At 44.0% G+C, this 18,638-nt stretch overlaps 1 protein-coding gene and 1 pseudogene across 2 annotated transcripts in view; both read left to right on the top strand.

The window, feature by feature from the left end:
- The window catches only part of LOC106585447 (multiple epidermal growth factor-like domains protein 9), a 50,190-nt gene extending 34,589 nt beyond the window's left edge, over positions 1–15,601 (top strand). The window contains exons 3-6 of one of the 2 annotated variants that reach the window (XM_014171657.2): positions 5,202–5,341; positions 6,300–6,449; positions 12,953–13,222; positions 13,341–15,601. In XM_014171657.2, coding sequence (XP_014027132.2) covers positions 5,202–5,341; positions 6,300–6,449; positions 12,953–13,222; positions 13,341–13,855 — 1,075 coding nt within the window. In that variant the 3' untranslated portion in view covers positions 13,856–15,601. Of the gene's footprint in view, positions 1–5,201; positions 5,342–6,299; positions 6,450–12,952; positions 13,223–13,337 lie in introns of both variants that reach the window. The other variant, XM_014171656.2, reaches the window with a different exon arrangement.
- Positions 15,602–16,121: 520 nt separating this feature from the next.
- Positions 16,122–17,726, top strand: LOC106585330 (DNA primase small subunit-like; annotated as a pseudogene).
- Positions 17,727–18,638: the final 912 nt, after the last annotated feature.

The raw sequence follows: 18,638 nt of genomic DNA, 5'->3' as shown, positions 1-18,638 counted from the left end.
ATGCAGTCAGTGCTGCTGCATCACAGATATGTGCTCAGTCTATTGTGATTCCCCAGGCATACACGAGCAACATATTGGAGGCATCGCCACAGCAGCAGCAGAACGGGGTTAAGCTAAGCCTGGTTGCAGTGTAATACTGACCTAGTTAGTATGCGGCTGTAACGCGGAACTTAGCGGCTGGGCTACCCTACCACAGCACAGCCTGCAGCCCAGTGAAACCACTCCAAAAACAATAATAAGCCCCCCCCCCCCCCCCTTCCCCTTTCCCCCTAGCCACACTGTCTCACTGGAGAAAACACAGCCTGGTCTATGGGACCATGAGCTGTAACCTGGGCCTGGAGTAAAACTGCTCATTGACAAACTAGGTAGGTGGTCATTGTGAGTGTGACTAGCTGTTCAGCCATACCCTGGTCGTAGGAGGCATTTCCATAGAGGCCCCAGCCTTGCTCCCAAGGTCTGTTTTGCCCTAAATGTCTGTTTGAATGGATCCTGTGGTTTTTATTTCCTCGAGTCATAACTACTCACAGAATGCCTTTCCCAGCTACATATAAAATATTTGCCATATCATCATCTATATATTAGATTCAATTTGAAAGAGTTTCATTGTGATCAATAGATGACATCACAGATGGTGGCTTCTAGGGTGTGTAATCGCAGGTTGGTTTGGGGGTGATATCAGTCAGGGAGAATTGGGCCACCAAGGATGAGATCAGTGCTGTAGTATAACACTGATTACGTCCTGTCAAACATATAAAACTCAGAGATCTTTTCACCATCTGCTCTCTTTGGCGAGAAAAGAAAAGCCTCTTACATCAGAGAGACTGAATCACTGACAGTGACGCTGGGAACCTGCCTCCATATTTCCTATGTGATTTCTACCAAATAAGAGGGCTGTCAGGAATCGAAGCAGCGCCCCAACATGTTATATTTTATAGCGAAGGCTGCAGCAGAAGTCAACTCCTTTGTCTGTGAATCTTACGTCCGCCCGTGTGTGCACAATTGGCTGGGGAACAACGTGTGTGTGCGCTGGTGGCTCCATGGCACTGTGGGGAAACTCGTTTAAACCTGTCTGAAGGCTCTCATATATTGGTTCACTTATGTCCTAAAATAAATGTGTTCATATGTGCAGAATATTGTATATACATTTGTTCATATGAGCAGAATATTGTGTAAAATGAATAGATAAAAATGCGCTGCAATCGTTGCCTTCCTTTTAGACAGAATAAATAAAACAAGGTTGGGCGAATAACTTGACAAATGTAATCTATAGATCTAATAATACATTCATTAATCAATAAAAAAATCCTCATCAAAAAAATCTATTTCAACCTTGTAATAATTCATTTTCTTTGAATTTGCTTGATATCTAATTATCAATATTAAATAAGAGTAATAAAATAATACTTTTCAGAACATTGAGGTTTTTAGGATAGGCTAATTATTAGAGATTCTGCACTGCTGTTTGGGGCTCCCGAGTGGCGCACCGGTCTAAGGCACTCCATCTCAGTGCAAGAGGTGTCACTACAGTCCCTGGTTCGAATCCAGGCTGTTTCACATCCAAACGTGATTGGGAGTGCCATAGGGTGGCGCAAAATTGGCCCAGTGTCGTCTGGGGGTAGGCCATCATTGTAAATAAGATTTTGTTTTTAACTGACTTGCCTGGTTAAATAAATAAACTTGTTTTTGTTTGTCAGCAGCACACTAAAGCTTGGAAGAGTATTCTATATGAAAAGGAGTGGGAATTATGAATGACCTGCACTGCACATAGGAAAGTGTCCAGACTAGATGGTGCAATTAACAGCAGCACCACTATTTGAGGCTACACCATGAAAATTGTTTTTATGGGCACACAAACCCAAAATGATGTATGCAATTACAAAATGTAAATCTTCTAACCAAAAGAGTCACCCAACTTGTGTGGTTCTTCAATAGGCTTTGTGTAGGCTAATATACATATTTGTTGGGTGCGCATTTTGTATCCAGCTGTTTAGTTAGGGTTAGTGATATTGTCGACCATCATCAGCTGATCCTGGAAATTATTTTCTGAATGACAGTCAAGTGACAGCTGTTGTGATAGGCCTATAGAACGGTGAGGAATCAGCCCAGAACTACACGGGAGGATCTTGTCAATGATCTCAAGGCAGCTGGGACCATAGTCACGAAGAAAACAATTGGTAACACACTGAGCCGTGAAGGACTGAAATCCTGCAGCGCCCGCAATGTACCCCTGCTCAAAAAAGCACATATAAATGCCCGTCTGAAGTTTGCCAATGAACATCTGAATGATTCAGAGGACAACTGGGTGAAAGTGTTGTGGTCAGATGAGACCAAAATGGAGCTCTTTGGCATCAACTCAACTCGCCGTGTTTAGAGGAGGAGGAATGCTGCCTATGACCCCAAGAACACCATCCCCACCGTCAAACATGGAGGTGGAAACATTATGCTTTGGGGGTGTTTTTCTGCTAAGGGGACAGGACAACTTCACCGCATCAAAGGGACAATGGACGGGGCCATGTACCGTCAAATCTTGGGTGAGAACCTCAGCCAGGGCATTGAAAATGGGTTGTGGATGGGTATTCCAGCATGACAATGACCCAAAATACACGGCCAAGGCAACAAAGGAGTGGCTCAAGAAAAAGCACATTAAGGTCCTGGAGTGGCCTAGCCAGTCTCCAGACCTTAATCCCATAGAAAATCTGTGGCGGGAGCTGAAGGTTCGAGTTGCCAAACGTCAGCCTCGAAACCTTAATGACTTGGAGAAGATCTGCAAAGAGGAGTGGGACAAAATCACTCCTGAGATGTGTGCAAACCTGGTGGCCAACTACAAGAAACGTCTCTGTGATTGCCAACAAGGGTTTTGCCACTAAGTACTAAGTCATGTTTTGCAGAGGGGTCTAATACTTATTTCCCTCATTAAAATGCAATATAACATTTTTGACATGCGTTTTTCTGGATTTTTTGTTGTTGTTATTCTGTCTCTCACTGTTCAAATAAACCTACCATTACAATTATAGACTGATCATTTCTTTGTCAGTGGGCAAACATACAAAATCAGCAGGGGATCAAATACTTTTTTCCCCTCACTGTATATGCAAGTAAAGTCATACCGTATTTTTAAAAAAAAATCACGTCAGCTGTGATGGAAAAAGGACGTTTCGATACAATTTTATAAATGCCGACAGATTATTTTTCATTTGACATGGTGGGATCTAAAATGTATTATGCAAGAAATGGCAACGACACGTCTTTATGAAATATTGATATTGAAAAACATAAAGTATATTTATCGAGTCACGCGATGATATGTTGCGTGGTCCTCCCACTACGACTCAGGAAACCATGCCATCGATTAGGTTACAGATTAAATAAATGATAAACTTCACAGGGCATTGAAAGTGCACACTGATGAGCTTGATGCTCAGTTCCAATAAATATTTAGGGTCTTATTCTGGTGACATGTTGATCAATGCTTGACTGCTGTTTGACAAATTCAAATATTCTCGCTCTTATCCATAATAATCTCATAATGTAGACTAGCCTATCCACACAGCCTACCCGCACTGTATCTGAGAGCTGTTGGCTAGAGCACACGTACTTTAAAACACACAGTCCCCAAATCCAGAATAAATTGAAGAAAGCGTACAGTATAATATAGAGCCATTATTGCATGGAACTCCCTTCCATCTCATATTGCTCAAATTAACAGCAAACCTGGTTTAAAAAAATAGATAAAGCAACACCTCACAGCACAATGCCTCTCCCCTATTTCACCTAGATAGTTTGTGTATGTACTGATATGTAGACTGTGTGTGCTGTTTTTAAATGTTTATAGTTCTGTCCTTGAGCTCTTCTTGTCTATTAATGTTCTGTGTTATGTCATGTTTTATGTTCTGTGTGGACCCCAGGAAAAGTAGCTGCGGCTTTTGCAGCAATTAATGGGGATCCTCATAAAATACCTAAAATACCAAATGCCAAGACCAGAGTCTTTTTGGTTTTTGTGACAACTATTGGTAGAGTTGAAAATGCAATGGAAACACATTGTCTCCACCAAGATGTTACCCATCTTCCCCATTATCCCCTGTGTATTTATACCTGTGTTTTCTGTATGTATGTTGCCAGTTTGTCTTGTTTGTTCAAGCCTACCAGCGTTTTGTGTCTCAGATCCGGCTTTTTCCAGTTTCTGTTTTTCTCGTCCTCCTGGTTTTTGACTCTTGCCTGTCCTGACCCTGTACCCGCCCGCCTGACCACTCTACCTGTCCCTGTCCCTGAGCCTGCCTGCCATCCTGTACCTTGGCCACTACTCTGGATTATCGACCCCTGCCTGCCTTAACCTGTCGTTTGCCTGCCCCTGTTGTTGCAATAAACATTGTTACTTCACACATTTTGCACTTGGGTCTTACCTTGGTACCTGATACACATTGAACTTTAGATTTTTGTATTCGGTACATTAAAACTTACGCGAAAACGTACATTTTGTGTGCACTGTCATCATACACTGATTTTTATCTGCAACAAGTCTGTTTGGTGGAAACACCACTGGTGGTAAAATGTGCATATTTTCTTTATGCAGATTTTAGATTTTTGCATTAAACTGCCGCCAAGTGGATGACAACCTAGCTTGTGATGAGAACCTGGCAGAAGGAGACTCTGCTAGGCTGAGTATAATCATACCTGGCCTGTAGGCTGTGTAATCCAGGCAGCTACTGTCTCCAGCCTTGGACCAGATGTCCCTGGAGTGCTCCAGTTTGTGGTCCAGACTCTACCGTGCTGCTCTGCCCCCAGAACATGCCAAACATGTTAGTAGAATTATATATGAAAGGCCTAGACAGCTTAGAACTGTGGAGGATGAGGGGCTAGGCTATCCCATGTTATTGAATCTGACTGGAGTAGCTGTGTTCTGTTCACCACAGACAGAGTGAAGGATCTGGTTAACCAGGGCAGGGATTGTGATGGGAGTTATGGGTAGCAGATGGATTGATGGAAGAAACCACTCAGGGGGAACTTGTAGGATGTCATGCGTGAAACCACAGAATGTCATGGCTAGTACAATCCTGCCATCAGAAGAGTCTCTAACCGAATAGAGCAGTTCCACCATTACAGCAGTACAGTTTAGCTGTTACAGAACCTAAAGGCTGGATAATCAAATAGAAAAGAGTCAAAGTATTTGACCGTGTGCTGGCTGTGTGCTCCTGTTCTTTCAGCTCAGGAATGTGTGTGTGTAAGACGGGAGTGTACGGGCCCAAGTGTGACGAGTGCCACCCAGGCTTCTTCCGTTTCAGCAGCACGGGGTGCCAACCCTGCCAGTGCAATAACCTTACTAACTACTGCCACCCACAATCTGGTGAGTAATCCACTACACCACACCTTTGATCTACAAACCACAACAATCACACTTTCTTGTTTCTGCTACACATGAATCCTGTTCGTTTCCGTCCCCGTCTCCACAGCTGTGTATTGTTGTGTGAGTATACACTAAAAGATATTGAGAGGCTTGAAGGGGTTGAAGTTGGATGGAATTGTAGAAATCATCTGTTTTCTATTGTGATACATAGCCAGATGGCGCAGTAGTCTTTCCTGGGATCAATGGAGGAATGCCGTATATTTACTTCCTTAGCTCAGGTCTGATATCAACTAGAATGACCCTCTCAGTCAGCCAGGAAGCGTTGCATAAGAACCCTGAGGACATGTTAAAAAACAAACAGACTCTCTGTCTCTTCCAGATTAACATGGCAGTAACCTGTTCCATTTCAATCAGAAAACTGGAAAATCAAGATGATTGTTCCTACCTCTGTAGGGTCATTGTTTTTAGACAGAGAACACCACTATCACTCCTATCGAGAAGAACAGAGAAAACAACAGTGTTTAGTGTATTCCTTCATTTTAGAGAACGTCTGCAATGTCCCGCTATACAGATTAATTTCTATTCCACAAAAAAACACTCCACAACTCCATTACTATGTAATTACCAATGAAATATCCCATTTGAATGTAAGCATATAAACAGTATATTAATACAATAGTGTTAGAGTAATTACAGCGTTATTAAACAGGTATAGAGTAACAGAAGAAGTTTACCATCCAGCCCAGGCAGAGTAAAGACCCAAGAACAGGTAACTCAACAACCTGAGGCTCAAATTCAAATCAACAGGATAGCAGTATTTGCTGCTCTAACATGTACAAACAAAACCACCATATGGTTTAGGTGTGGTTAACAAATGGCATGTACCATATTTCTGACAGTTTTCAAAACATGTATTGGCATAACCTTTAACCATAATATTCTCTCCTTTTCCACACAGGCGTCTGTCTGAACTGCCAGGGCAACACTCAAGGACCCAACTGTGAGGAATGCATGCCCAGATTCTACCGCAGCTCTGGTGCTGCCACCACCGATGCCTGTGTCGCCTGCCCCTGCTCCAACACCACCTCCACTGGCACCTGTCACACCGGTGAGTAGCCACTACCCCCTGCCTCAGTAGTGCCCTTCTTAGTTAGGTCGCCTTATTAGAACCCTTGCCAGTCTGGTTGCTACTACTATTTTTTATTTATTTAACCTTTATTTAACTAGGCATGTCAGTTAAGAACAAATTCTTATTTACAATGACAGCCTACCGAAAGGCCTCCTGCGTTGATAGGGTCTGGGAATAAAAAATGAATAAAAAAATATATAAATATAGGACAAAACACACATCACGACAAGAGAGACACCAAAACACTACATGAAGAGAGACCTAAGACAAGAACATAGCAAGGCAGCAACACATGACAACACAGCATGTTAGCAACACAACTTTGTAGCAACAAAACATGGTAGCAGCACAAAACATGGTACAAACATTATTGGGTATAGTCAACAGCACAAAGGGCAAGACGGTAGAGACAATACCTCACGCGAAGGAGCCACAACAGTCAGTAAGAGTGTCCATGATTGAGTCTTTGAATGAAGAGATGGAGATAAAACTATCCAATTTGAGTGTTTTTTGCAGCTCGTTCCAGTCGCTAGGTGCAGTGAACCTTTAACAGAATGTGACTGGCAGAACGGGTGTTGTATGTGGAGGATGAGGGCTGCAGTAGATATCTCAGACAGGAGGGAGTGAGGCCTAAAGAGTTTTATAAATAGGCATCAACCAGTGGGTCTTGCGACAGGTATATAGAGATGACCAGTTTACAGAGGAGTATAGAGTGCAGTAATGTGTCCTATATGGAGCATTGGTGTCAAATCTGAGGACCCAATGGTAAAGAACATCTATCCGCTCGAGAGCACCCTTACCTGCCGATCTATAAATTATGTCTCCGTAATCTAGCATGGGTAGGATGGTCATCTGAATCAGGGTTAGTTTGGCAGCTGGGGTGAAAGAGGAGCGATTACAATAGAGGACACCAAGTCTAGATGTAACTTTAGCCTGCAGCTTTGATATGTGCTGAGAGAAGGACAGTGCACCGTCTCGCCATACTCCCAAGTACTTGTATGAGGTGACCACCTCAAGCTCTAAACCCTGAGGTAGTAATCACACCTGTGGGGAGAGGGGCATTCTTCTTACCAAACCACATGACCTTTGTTTTGGAGGTGTTCAGAACAAGGTTAAGGGCAGAGAAAGCTTGTTGGACACTAAGATATCTTTGTTGTAGAGCGTTTAACACAAAATCCGGGGAGGGGCCAGCTGAGTATAAGACTATCATCTGCATATAAATGGATGAGAGCGCTTCCTACTGCCTGAGCTATGTTGTTGATGTACATTGAGAAGAGCGTGGGGCCTAGGATCGAGCCTTGGGTACTCCCTTGGTGACAGACAGTGGCTGAGACAGCAGATGTTCTGACTTTATACACTGCACCCTTTGAGGTAGTTAGCAAACCAGGTCAAAGACCCCTCAGAGGCACAACAAGAATGGAATGGTCTACCGTATCAAAAGCTTTGGCCATGTCAATAAAAATAGCAGCACAACATTGCTTAGAATCAAAGACAATGGTGACATCATTTAGGACCTTTAAGGTTGCAGTGACACATCCATAACCTGAGCGGAAACCAGATTGCATACCAGAGAGAATACTATAGACATCAAGAAAGCCATTTAGTTGTTTATTGATAAGTTTTTCCAACACTTTTGATAAACAGGGCAAAATAGAAATAGGCCTATAACAATTAGGATCAGCTTGATCTCCCCCTTTAATTATAACAATTAGGATCAGCTTGATCTCCCCTTTAAATAAAGGATGCACCATGGCTGCCTTCCTGGAGACAGGTTAAAAAGGTCAGAGACAGGCTTGGCGATGATAGGGGCAGCAACCTTAAAAAAAGAATGCCGCTCGCTCATCCGTAAACTTACATGTACATATTCTCATTCACCCCTTTAGATTTGTGTGTGTTAAGTAGTTGTTGGGGAATTGTTAGATTACTTGTTAAATATTAATGCACTGTTGGAACTAGAAGCACAAGCATTTTGCTACACTCGCATTAACACCTGCTAACCATGTGTAGGGGATAAATAACATTAGATTTGAATTGAGTAAGGGTATAAACCGTCTGACCCAGATGGTTTTTTGGGGTCAAGTTTAAGGAGCTCCTTTAGCACCTCATACTCAGTGACCGCCTGTAGGGAGAAACTTTGCAGCAGGACAGGGGAAAAAGAGGGAGGTGCATCGGAGCTAGTCGCATTAGAAGGGGTGGGAGATGAGGAAAGGTGGCATGGCTGAGTCAAATAGGAATCCTGACTTAATGAAGTGGTGATTAAAGAGCTCAGCCATGTGCTTCTTGTCAGTAACAACCACATCATCAACATTAAGGAACATGGGCATCTGTGAGGAGGAGGCTTTATTCTCCAGGTCTTTAACCGTTTTCCAGAATTTCTTGGGGTTAGACCCACAGAGATAGAACTGCTCCTTAAAGTAACTAACTTTGGCCTTCCGGATAGCCTGAGTGCACTTATTTGTCATTTACCTGAACGAGAGCCAGTCATCCTGAGTATGCGTGTGCCGAGCCTTTCGCCAAATGGAATTCTTGAGGTGGAGTAACGCTGCCAGATCACAGTCGAACCAGGGGCTGAACCTGTTTTTAATTGTCATTTTCTTTATGGGGGCATGTTTGTTAACAATACCACTGAAAATATCAAAAAAGAAGGTCCAAGCATCTTCGACAGAGCTGATTCTATACCAATTTACAGAGGCCTGGTCATGAAGGAAGGCTTGCTCATAAAAGTTTTTTAGCAAGCGTCTATGACAAGTCAGGTCATTACAGAAAACACCAGACTGATACCTATCAGGATTATTTGTGAGGATAACATCAAGGAGAGTAGCATTTTCTGGGTGTTTGGAGTCATACCTTGTGGGATTGGTAATAATCTGAGGAAGATTTAGGGAGTCTCATTGCTTTAGGACTTGGTCATGTGGTTTAAGCATGTCCCAGTTTAGGTCACGTAGCAGGACAAATTCAGACTTCGTGTAAGGGGCCAGGAGAGAGCTCAGGGCAGGTACGGTTCAGGCCGGTGCTGATGGAGGACGATAACACCCATCAACAGTCAACAAAGAGCTATTTGAAAGTTTAATGCTTAAAACCAGCAAATCAAATTGTTTCGGGACAGAGAGAGCACTGGAGGTGTTCCTTGGTAAAGATTGCCACTCCACCAACTTTGGAAAATCTGTCTTGCCGAAAAAGGTTATAACCAGAAAGGTTAACATCAGTGTTCAAAACACTCTCTTAACCACGTCTCAGTAATGACCAACATATCTGGATTGGAGCTGTGAACCCACACTTTCAATGTATACATTTTAGGTAATAAGCTTCTATTGTTAACATGCAGGAAACCCAGGCTTTTACGAGAGCAGAAATAAGTGAAGCAGATATCAGAGCACAAGTCAGAATTGGGGCTAGCAACAGTAGATGGGCCAGGCTGTACATGCACATTTCCAGATATCATCTACAGTAGTACAATCAGGGCACGGCAGAGGACAGTGAGAGCTCTGCAGTGTTGATGTATGACATTTGAATGTGCATTAGATGGCAACAAGATAATATTGTACAGCAATTTCATCAGGTAACATGAATACAAAGCCAGCAAGAGGTGGTTAGAATAGGATGGGAGGCCAAGAGTCCGTGTAACCAATAGAGAGTCAGAGTCCCGAGTGTGGGAACAAACATAGTCTGTCCTACGGTTGGGTTAACAAGCAGGTTTATAGTCAACAAAGCACGCAGGAGTCATGAGGCAAGTAGCATAAAGCACAATAAAAAACATTATGACTTGGGGCTAGCCATTGTAAGTTCAGAGTCACTCGCCCCAACAGTGCGTGTGTGCTGGAGGCGAGCGAAAGCTTGGGAGAGAGGGAAAGAGGGAGAGAGGGGGAGTGTGGCGGGGTTACCTGTACCAGACGGGGAGACAGGCCATGGCAGAGTGATCAGATTGCCAAGTGGAATCCAAGCAGCAGTGCAGCAGGCAACAGGAGTAGGTGTCACACCCACTTGGGAGAAGCTTTCTTCGTGTGGCAGATTCCTTGTAGAAAATCCCAACTAGTTAGCTAACATAGATAGCAAGTCTCTGTCCACCATATTTTTTCCACGTGGAAAAGGAGGTCGTTAGCTAGCTATATCTATTCCGTTTCAGTTTCGGCGAATGGTCCTTTACGACTTCCAAAAAAAGTTGTCCTGTTGTGGCTGTTATGTTTTGGAGATTGCAAGGAAGATATCTTTACAGTTCCAGGTTGGATGGTGTTTTCTTGTGGTTCTTTTACTAGGCTGGTGTATCTGTCATTATGTCTTGGTGTGCCCTGCCTGGCAGAGAGAGTGTGACCACAGAAGGTAGTGGCCCAGGAGTGCTCTTAATGTTCCAACAGCAAAACACCATCAACAGTCACTGCCAGGGATGAAGGCTCTGGTCCCCATTACCAGGGGTGCAACTTTGGTTTTAGAAGTGGGGGGGCATCTCTAAACAGCTTACCCAACTGCTAGGAGGCATCCGCAAAATCCTAAAGCACACCGTTGCCTCATTTTTATATCACATTCCAATGATAAAACTGGGGGGAGACAAAAATGCAATTTCAGAATGTGGGGCCCCTGTCCCCAGTGAAAGTTGCACCCCTGCCAATTATTATAGCCCATCCGCAAGGATACTTCTAATCTTTCACAGATAATTGCAATTTACTTGTGATGGTTTGTCAAAGAATCAATATCTGGACCCTCTGGTTGATGATGTTTAATCCCACCTATCTGTCTTATCCCTGCTGGTCAAGTTATGCTTCATCACCCAGCATGGGTCTGCTCACATCAGCTTCATCACAAAAGTCTAGGTCACAGTGTATGTCTGTGCTCATGTAGACACGGATTTGATATTAAGCATGTTTTAACCAGGCAAGCCAGCAATAGTTTGTACCCATACTACAATGATACCTCAGCAGCTGAGGCTTGGCGACACAGACATACATAGAGTCCCTGTCTGTCTGTCTTTCTCTCTCACCTCCTCCCTACCTCTGATCTGACCAATCAGCCGCAGCCATGTGACTGCTGACAGCCTCCCATTGGGTCCCAGCAGCCTGGCAACAGCCATGTGGAGAGGGTTCTGAAGCCTGTCAGGTTGTTTGCCCAGCCAGGGCTGAGTGCTGAGGGGGGCTGAGCTGAGCAGCTACATCACTGCACTGCGAGGGGAAGGGACACACACACACAACATGATCCTCCTATTACTGCCTTGTCAATGGAGTGTGGTGCCCACCCCCCTCTGTTCTGTTGCTGCCTGACTAGCTTGCTGTGAATTGGCCCAGCTGTGCCCATGATGTTCAGTGTGCTCTATGTTCAGCTCAAACTCTGCCTTTTGTGTGTGGGTGGGTGCGTGTGTGTGTGTGTGTGAGGGGGAGAGGGAGAACTGGAGTGAAAATGATGTTCAGGCCTGTAAGTGACTGAGCTGGCTGTATTGCAGTAGACAGGGAGGATGGTAAAGGTATTGGGTAAACATCCAGGTCAGGTTGTACAGTATCATCATGTGAAGGTTTGCCCCCCCAGCCGTCACCGTGCCGACTGGGTCATGTTCTCTCCTGGTGATATAACACATCAGCTCACTCTGACTGAAGCGTTTCCACTGCCAACAGGGTTAAAACAGACCAATCAGAAACTGCCTATAGATAAGAGTTGTTATCACTCTTACACTTTATTGGTCTAACTCTTTTCTAGAATTTTTATTGTGGCTTTAAAAGTGTGTCTGTTGTGGGCACAAATATTGTTCCCGTAAGTCTGAAAGAGTTATATGATTTAGAGATGAATGATCTTGAGCAGACTAAAGCCTGCAGCACAAATTTGAGGTACCATTAAATGTGTGGCTATTTTCTTGATTAACTTGTTTAGTAGGAGGGGATCAACACTTACACTAATGACATGCAGCAAGCCTAATTACTGTGCTCAATAATATTTGGTGTCAGAGCTCTTAGCCCTTAATGGATGTGACAACATCAACAGGGGATATATCACGGTTAGTGAAGCCATTAGGAGAGAAGGAAGGCACTGTATAGTAGCATCATATTACTAAGGTCCAGAGGCTGGAGGAGAAAGCTGACTCCTGATAATGAGGAGTGATGATGATGCTCTGATACAAGGGATCAGTCTTTAAAAACAGTTCAACTGAATTTGATTCCGGGCTGTGGAGATGTGTGTTTGTAAGTCGCTTTTGATAAAAGTGTCTGCTAAATGGCATGTTATTATTATATTTTCGTTGAATATTTTTGCTGAGTCTTTTGGGGAAGTTAAAAAATGTCTCATTCTTCAACAGAAAATCTTATTATAACCCAGGTGTAGCCCATATGTAGCCTGTATGTAGCCCGTAGACTACTAGACACTGCCAAAGGGCTTACCCTCTGTGTTGTACAGTATTAGAAATCAATCTCTTTGGCATTCTGGTGCCATCTAGTGGTGGTGCATCAGCCAAGTCTATTTTATGATTTATGACTGACATGTATTAGTGTGTGTTTTTGTTTCCCTAGACTCTGATGGGTTCCCAGTGTGTGACCAGTGCCTGTCTGAGTACAGCGGTCAGCAGTGTGACCGGTGCAAGGCTGGCTTCTACAGTGCCAATGGTGTGTGTGTCCCCTGCGACTGCAGTGGGAACGCAGACCCTACGGGGCCGGCCCAGCTCTGCCACCCTGACACTGGCCACTGCCTGAGCTGCACCGTCAACACCACGGGGCCTCAATGCCAGCTCTGTGCCCCCGGCTTCACAGGGGACGCCCTTGCCCACAACTGCACCCGCCCAGGTAAGCGTCATCCAATAATTTGGTGCAGAGGAGTATTAGTAGTTGTGAAGTTATTGAATGAGCCATGAGTAGCTCAATTCATTCCCCTTCACATTGTGAATAATTTGTTTTCCAGCAGCACGGATCGTTCTTACCCCAGAGCCTGCTACAACAACAGAGACCCCTAAAGCCACCACTACAACTTCTGCTCCAACCCCCAGCAGCAAGGGCCTGACTGCCACAGTGCCCACCAGTGCTCCCCCTTCCACCACTAACTCCAGCATCCTACTGAGCATAGCCACCACCCAGGCCCTGCTCACCAGCCTGGGCAGCCCCACAGTCAATACCACGGCTGCTCTCACAGAGGTCTCCTGGACCCAGTTCAACATCATCGTCCTGGCTGTCATCATCCTAGTAGTGGTGCTGCTGCTGGGCTTCGTGGGAGGAGTGTACACCTACAGAGAGTACCAGAACCGCAAGCTCAACGCTCCTTTCTGGACCATTGAGCTGAAGGAGGACAACATCAGCTTCAGCAGTTACCATGACAGCATTCCCAACGCTGACGTGTCTGGCCTGCTGGAAGACGAGGCCAACGAGGTGGCGCCCAACGGCCAGCTGGCTCTCACCAACCAGGGCAACTGCTACAAGGCCTAGCCCACAGGGCAGACAGACAGCACACTGCGGACAGACTGGACACACACAGAGAGGCTTCCGGCCTGGCTGCCTGCTTCACAGGACAGAGACATGAAGTGGATAAAGACTTTCAAAGCTGCTGGACACCAAACCCAAAGCTCAATGCGTAACTCGACTCCTTCTACCCAGCTCCTCTCTCCTTCTGTGCAGCAGAAGGACATCAACAGACTGACAGATGTTTGCAAAGAAAAAAGGAATGGTATGTTTCTGTTTGTCCTTACGTTTGGGCTCCATTTCAGATTTGAGTGATTCACGTAAAAGAAGAAGTCGATGAAGGGTCCAAAGAAGAGTAGACTTTTTCAATTCAGTTGTGCCTGCAGAGGGCACAATTGCAGATGTGGATGGTTGTGGTAATGGGGAGTTTGCCCATGCAAGAGTAGAGGACCATGGGAGAATCTCAATTGCAAACTCCTCGTGTTCTCTCTCCTCGCCTCCTCCTCCAAACCGATTGGATGAGAGCGAAAGTCAGAGGACCCTCCCCTCTGTAGGAAGTGAGGAGAGAGGACACGAGGAGTGTGCAACTGAGATTTTTCCCATGTCTCTGTTGTATGGCACACTGTTCTTATGCAGCTCAATGGACATCAGACTACACTAGGAACGCTAGCATTTCAGAACCTTTTAAAACTAACTAACAGTTTAACTTATAACTTGAACAGAGATCTATGATTGTTATTCCATTTATTTTTTATTCATTTCTTATTTATTTCTTCTTTTTGGGATAAATGTTGCACATGTAAGATGTGCTTTTCATGGTGTTTTAACTTGTGTGCTATATTGGATGCAAATTGAAAAGGGCAAAATGTTTTCGTATGTCTTTTTTTGTGAGTGATATTAGGAAATGGAAAGGCTGCTGGCTTAATGACATCCTCTTTTGTTTTCAGTTGTATCCTGTATAAAGAACTTCCAGGTCCTTACCTTGAGTATTAACGAGGGGTGTTTAGATGATAAAACAAACATACATTGTATCCTCTCTCTACTCACTACTGTTCACTGCAGGGCAGTAGGTCCTATTGTTCGTTATGATTATCACTTTGACCTATTTACTGATGGTGTGCTAATCTGCTGGTTTGAGAAATGCCTACCTCAATGGAAGTTGCTGAACAAATTCTTGCAAACAAAAAGTAGTACTAGTCCATTTAGGCTGGTTCATTTAAGTAATCCACTTCTAGGACACAATGATGCCAGCCACAATTTCTTATGTAAGTCTTAACAGTACAAAATAGAAAGAGATCTTGGTGATGTGTTGCTGGCAGCATCACCGTTAATCCCGCTCAAGTGTTTTTAATAAACTACAATTGATATCCTGGATTTGTTTCTGGTAAAAGTATCATGAGTGGGTTAAGCTAGTAAGGGAACTCACTCCTCAGGGAATGCCTCTTTCCCCAGTGTGATCGCTGTAAATAAGAGTAGGACATTGTACAGATGAATGTGAATAGGATCATTATTATTGTACAGGTAGAGTGTAGTTTACGCTCAGAACAGTCAGTACCCTTACACTGAAAGACTCAAATATGGGCTCTGCACAGTCCACACAGGAAATGAACTATCAATAGACCTACCCTCTGTGTTGTGTTGCAGGATATGCTACATGCCATCATCCCTAACTACTGTTTTCAATTAAATAATGAATGGAAAAAACTGTAAATAGTACAAACTGAAAATATCACACAATGCTAAATAAAATTGGGTTTATTGGTTAGTCTGTAACTGTGTTTAACTACCTGGAGTTTTCTTTTGTTATATTGTTTTTACAGTGGCAGCATTTCTGTGAATTGAAGGCTTAACGACACATCAACTAAATAAAGATACCAATCGTTTGAGTCACTCACCAGTGCTAATGAAATGTAGCGTAATTTCAACAGGGAAGACTGGGCTGATTTGTTTTAATTTGTTTGTTGTTTCATATTGCAAAATAGTCTTGAGTGGCAACAAAACTGCCCAATAGCTGATTTCTATACACCCACTTCTGTTGATCCTCCCACTTCTGTTGACAAGCCCACTTTCAGACACACTCCATGTATGCAGTTACCTATGACTCTCTCATTGGCAGAATTGTCTCCCACACTGCTCCAGGCGGTCACTTCAGTTACTTGTCAATCGTTTGAACTGATGCGAAGCAAGGTGCCAGGACACTAAAACAATTGCGGGGTACAGTCGGCTATCAACATTTTAGACGTTTTCTTATTATTTTCACTTAAATCTAGACATTTGCATAATAACTTCAGAAATGCCAGCTGCTGATTACGACCAGGCCCCTCTACCGGACCTATTGCCCCTCTACTACCGCCGACTTTTCCCTTTCTCTCAATATTACCGGTGGCTGAAATATGGAAGAGTGACAAAGAACTACTCACATTGAAGGATGACATCTACGTACGATATCAGTCATTCAGCACTCTGAACGAGAAGGTGATGCAGAAGATAAATATGTACAAGATTGACGTTGGAGCGGTCTATAGTCACAGGCCTAATCAGTATAACACAGTCAAGTCTGGATCCTTCCAGGCTCTGGAAAAGGAGCTGGTGTTTGATGTTGATATGACAGACTATGACAATATCAGAAGCTGTTGCAGTGCTGCAGACATCTGCCCAAAGTGCTGGACTCTGATGACTATTGTCATCCGTATCCTGGACAGAGCCCTTGGAGATGTCTTTGGTTTCCGGCACTGCCTGTGAGTGTACTCGGGCAGGAGAGGGGTGATTTCTGTAGTGTTGCGCTCCGCTCCGCTGTGTCTGAGTACCTGAGTCTGGTCAAGGATGAAGACAAGACGGTGAGGAAAGTAGTGCTGTCAGACGCAATTCATCCATTCATCAAAGAATCCCTGACGGTGGTGGAGCACCACTTTCCACAGTACCTTCTAGTGGGACAGGACATACCAGGCAACAAAGAGGTTGCAGACAAAGTGCTGGCTCTCGTGCCCAAAGATGTCAGAAAGGAGCTTCTGCAGTGCTTCCAGACTGAGAAAAACCCTGAGAAGCGCTGGGGAAGACTTAAGACTCTGGTCCAAAACAAACGTACAACTACCAAGGACCACTACTGTGAGAAGGAGGTCATGCTGCAGTACTTTTACCCTCGGCTCGATGTGAACATCAATAAAGGAGTAAACCATTTAGCATCCATCCCCAAAACCAGGGGGATTTCTGGTCCTATTGACCTGAGAAAACTGGATCGCTTTGACCCCTTTGATGTGCCCACCATCAGTCTGATCTGTGAGGAGTTGGATCGACTCAAGACAGCGGAGGAGGAGGACACCAAGGAGAATGAGAATGAGAGAGAAGCAGGAGAGCGATGGAAGATAAGAGACTACAAACGAACAAGCTTGGCAAAGTATGTGAAGCTATTTGATCAATTCCTGTAAGGGATGGCTCTCTCAAGGAAAGGGGGCATCTTAAAAAGAGTGATCTTCAAAAGGACTTCTAACCCTGAGCAGTGTCCAACGGAACACTGTCTGTTGCTGGGGTTGGTACCTACAATGGTTGGCTAATCTTAACAAGCCCATCATATCAGTTGTTCATAATCTGACAGTTAAAGATGGAGAACACACATTACAGATACACTGTAAACAAATGGTCTCAGTTTCAGAATTGTCATGCAAATATTTTAGTCTTTATCAATGATTGAAAATCACAGTTGTGCAAAACTTTGTACTACAAAAAACAAAACAAAAAAGTGGCAGGACATGTAGGAAATTTTTGCTTTGATCACATCAGAAGCTCTATTTTCATGTGGGCTGTTATTCTTTCATCTGTGTTGCCGCTCTCGCGCCACAGTCTGCATGTCATGTCAAATTAAATGTACATTAGTCTCACGTGGAATTCTCGTCTCGTCACATTTTCGTTGACTAAAATGAAAAGTAATTTGTAATAGTTATCGTTTTTTTAATGATAGTCCCCTCCTCCCTTGGCCAGAGGCCAAGGCCTACGACTCACAATGGGACTGCCTTTCGCAACGTGGTTGTGTTTTGGCGCGCGATGTGGATGTATGGCAGATCCCTCTGAGCCCATGTCTGTTGAGCTGTTCTTGCAACCACATCTACACTCTGTGCCCTGTGTTGGAGGTGAAAAGCAAGCAGAGAGCAACTGGCAAACGTCAAGGCCGGTGTGGTGATACTAATGATTTCTCGGAACTGATTGCTTGATTGGCTTCTATGGTTGTGGCTAGATGGAGTACAGCTACGGACAGAAATTACTTTTAGCAGGTTAGGAGAATTAGTGTAGCAGGTTAGGAAAGGGGTTAGGTTGGGCTGAGCTAAAATGCTACAGTTGGCCCTGACGCAACAACTAAATGGAGCTGTACTACATCCAGCCACAACTGTAGAAACCATCAGTTCATGGAGAAAACATCAGTAAGGTTAGCGGCACTAGGTTGACGGAATATTTGGAGGTGTGGTCTACACACATTTCTTTTTGCACAACCGTGAGTGAATGTCATGTCAGTTGATGTGTTCTGTTGTGTTATGACGATAGAGCATGTCCACAACCAGTTATGGTCAAAGAGCTGTAACTCGAATCCATTGTTGCTACAATATCTTGCTTGGTAAGAGTAAGGCTAGGTTCCCATTAGCTCTCGAGAACCCAAGAGGGGTACAGTGGCTTCAGAAAGTATTCAGACCCCTTGACTTTTTCCACATTCTGTTACATTATAGCCTTATTCTAAAATGGATTAAATAAAGCATTTTCCTCATCAATCTACACACAATACCCCATAGTGAAACATGTTTTTAGGAATTTTAGCACATTTATA

This window comes from Salmo salar, chromosome ssa24 (genome assembly GCF_905237065.1).
Source record: "Salmo salar chromosome ssa24, Ssal_v3.1, whole genome shotgun sequence".
NCBI lineage: Eukaryota > Metazoa > Chordata > Actinopteri > Salmoniformes > Salmonidae > Salmo > Salmo salar.
This window is presented reverse-complemented; position numbering and strand designations above follow the sequence as displayed.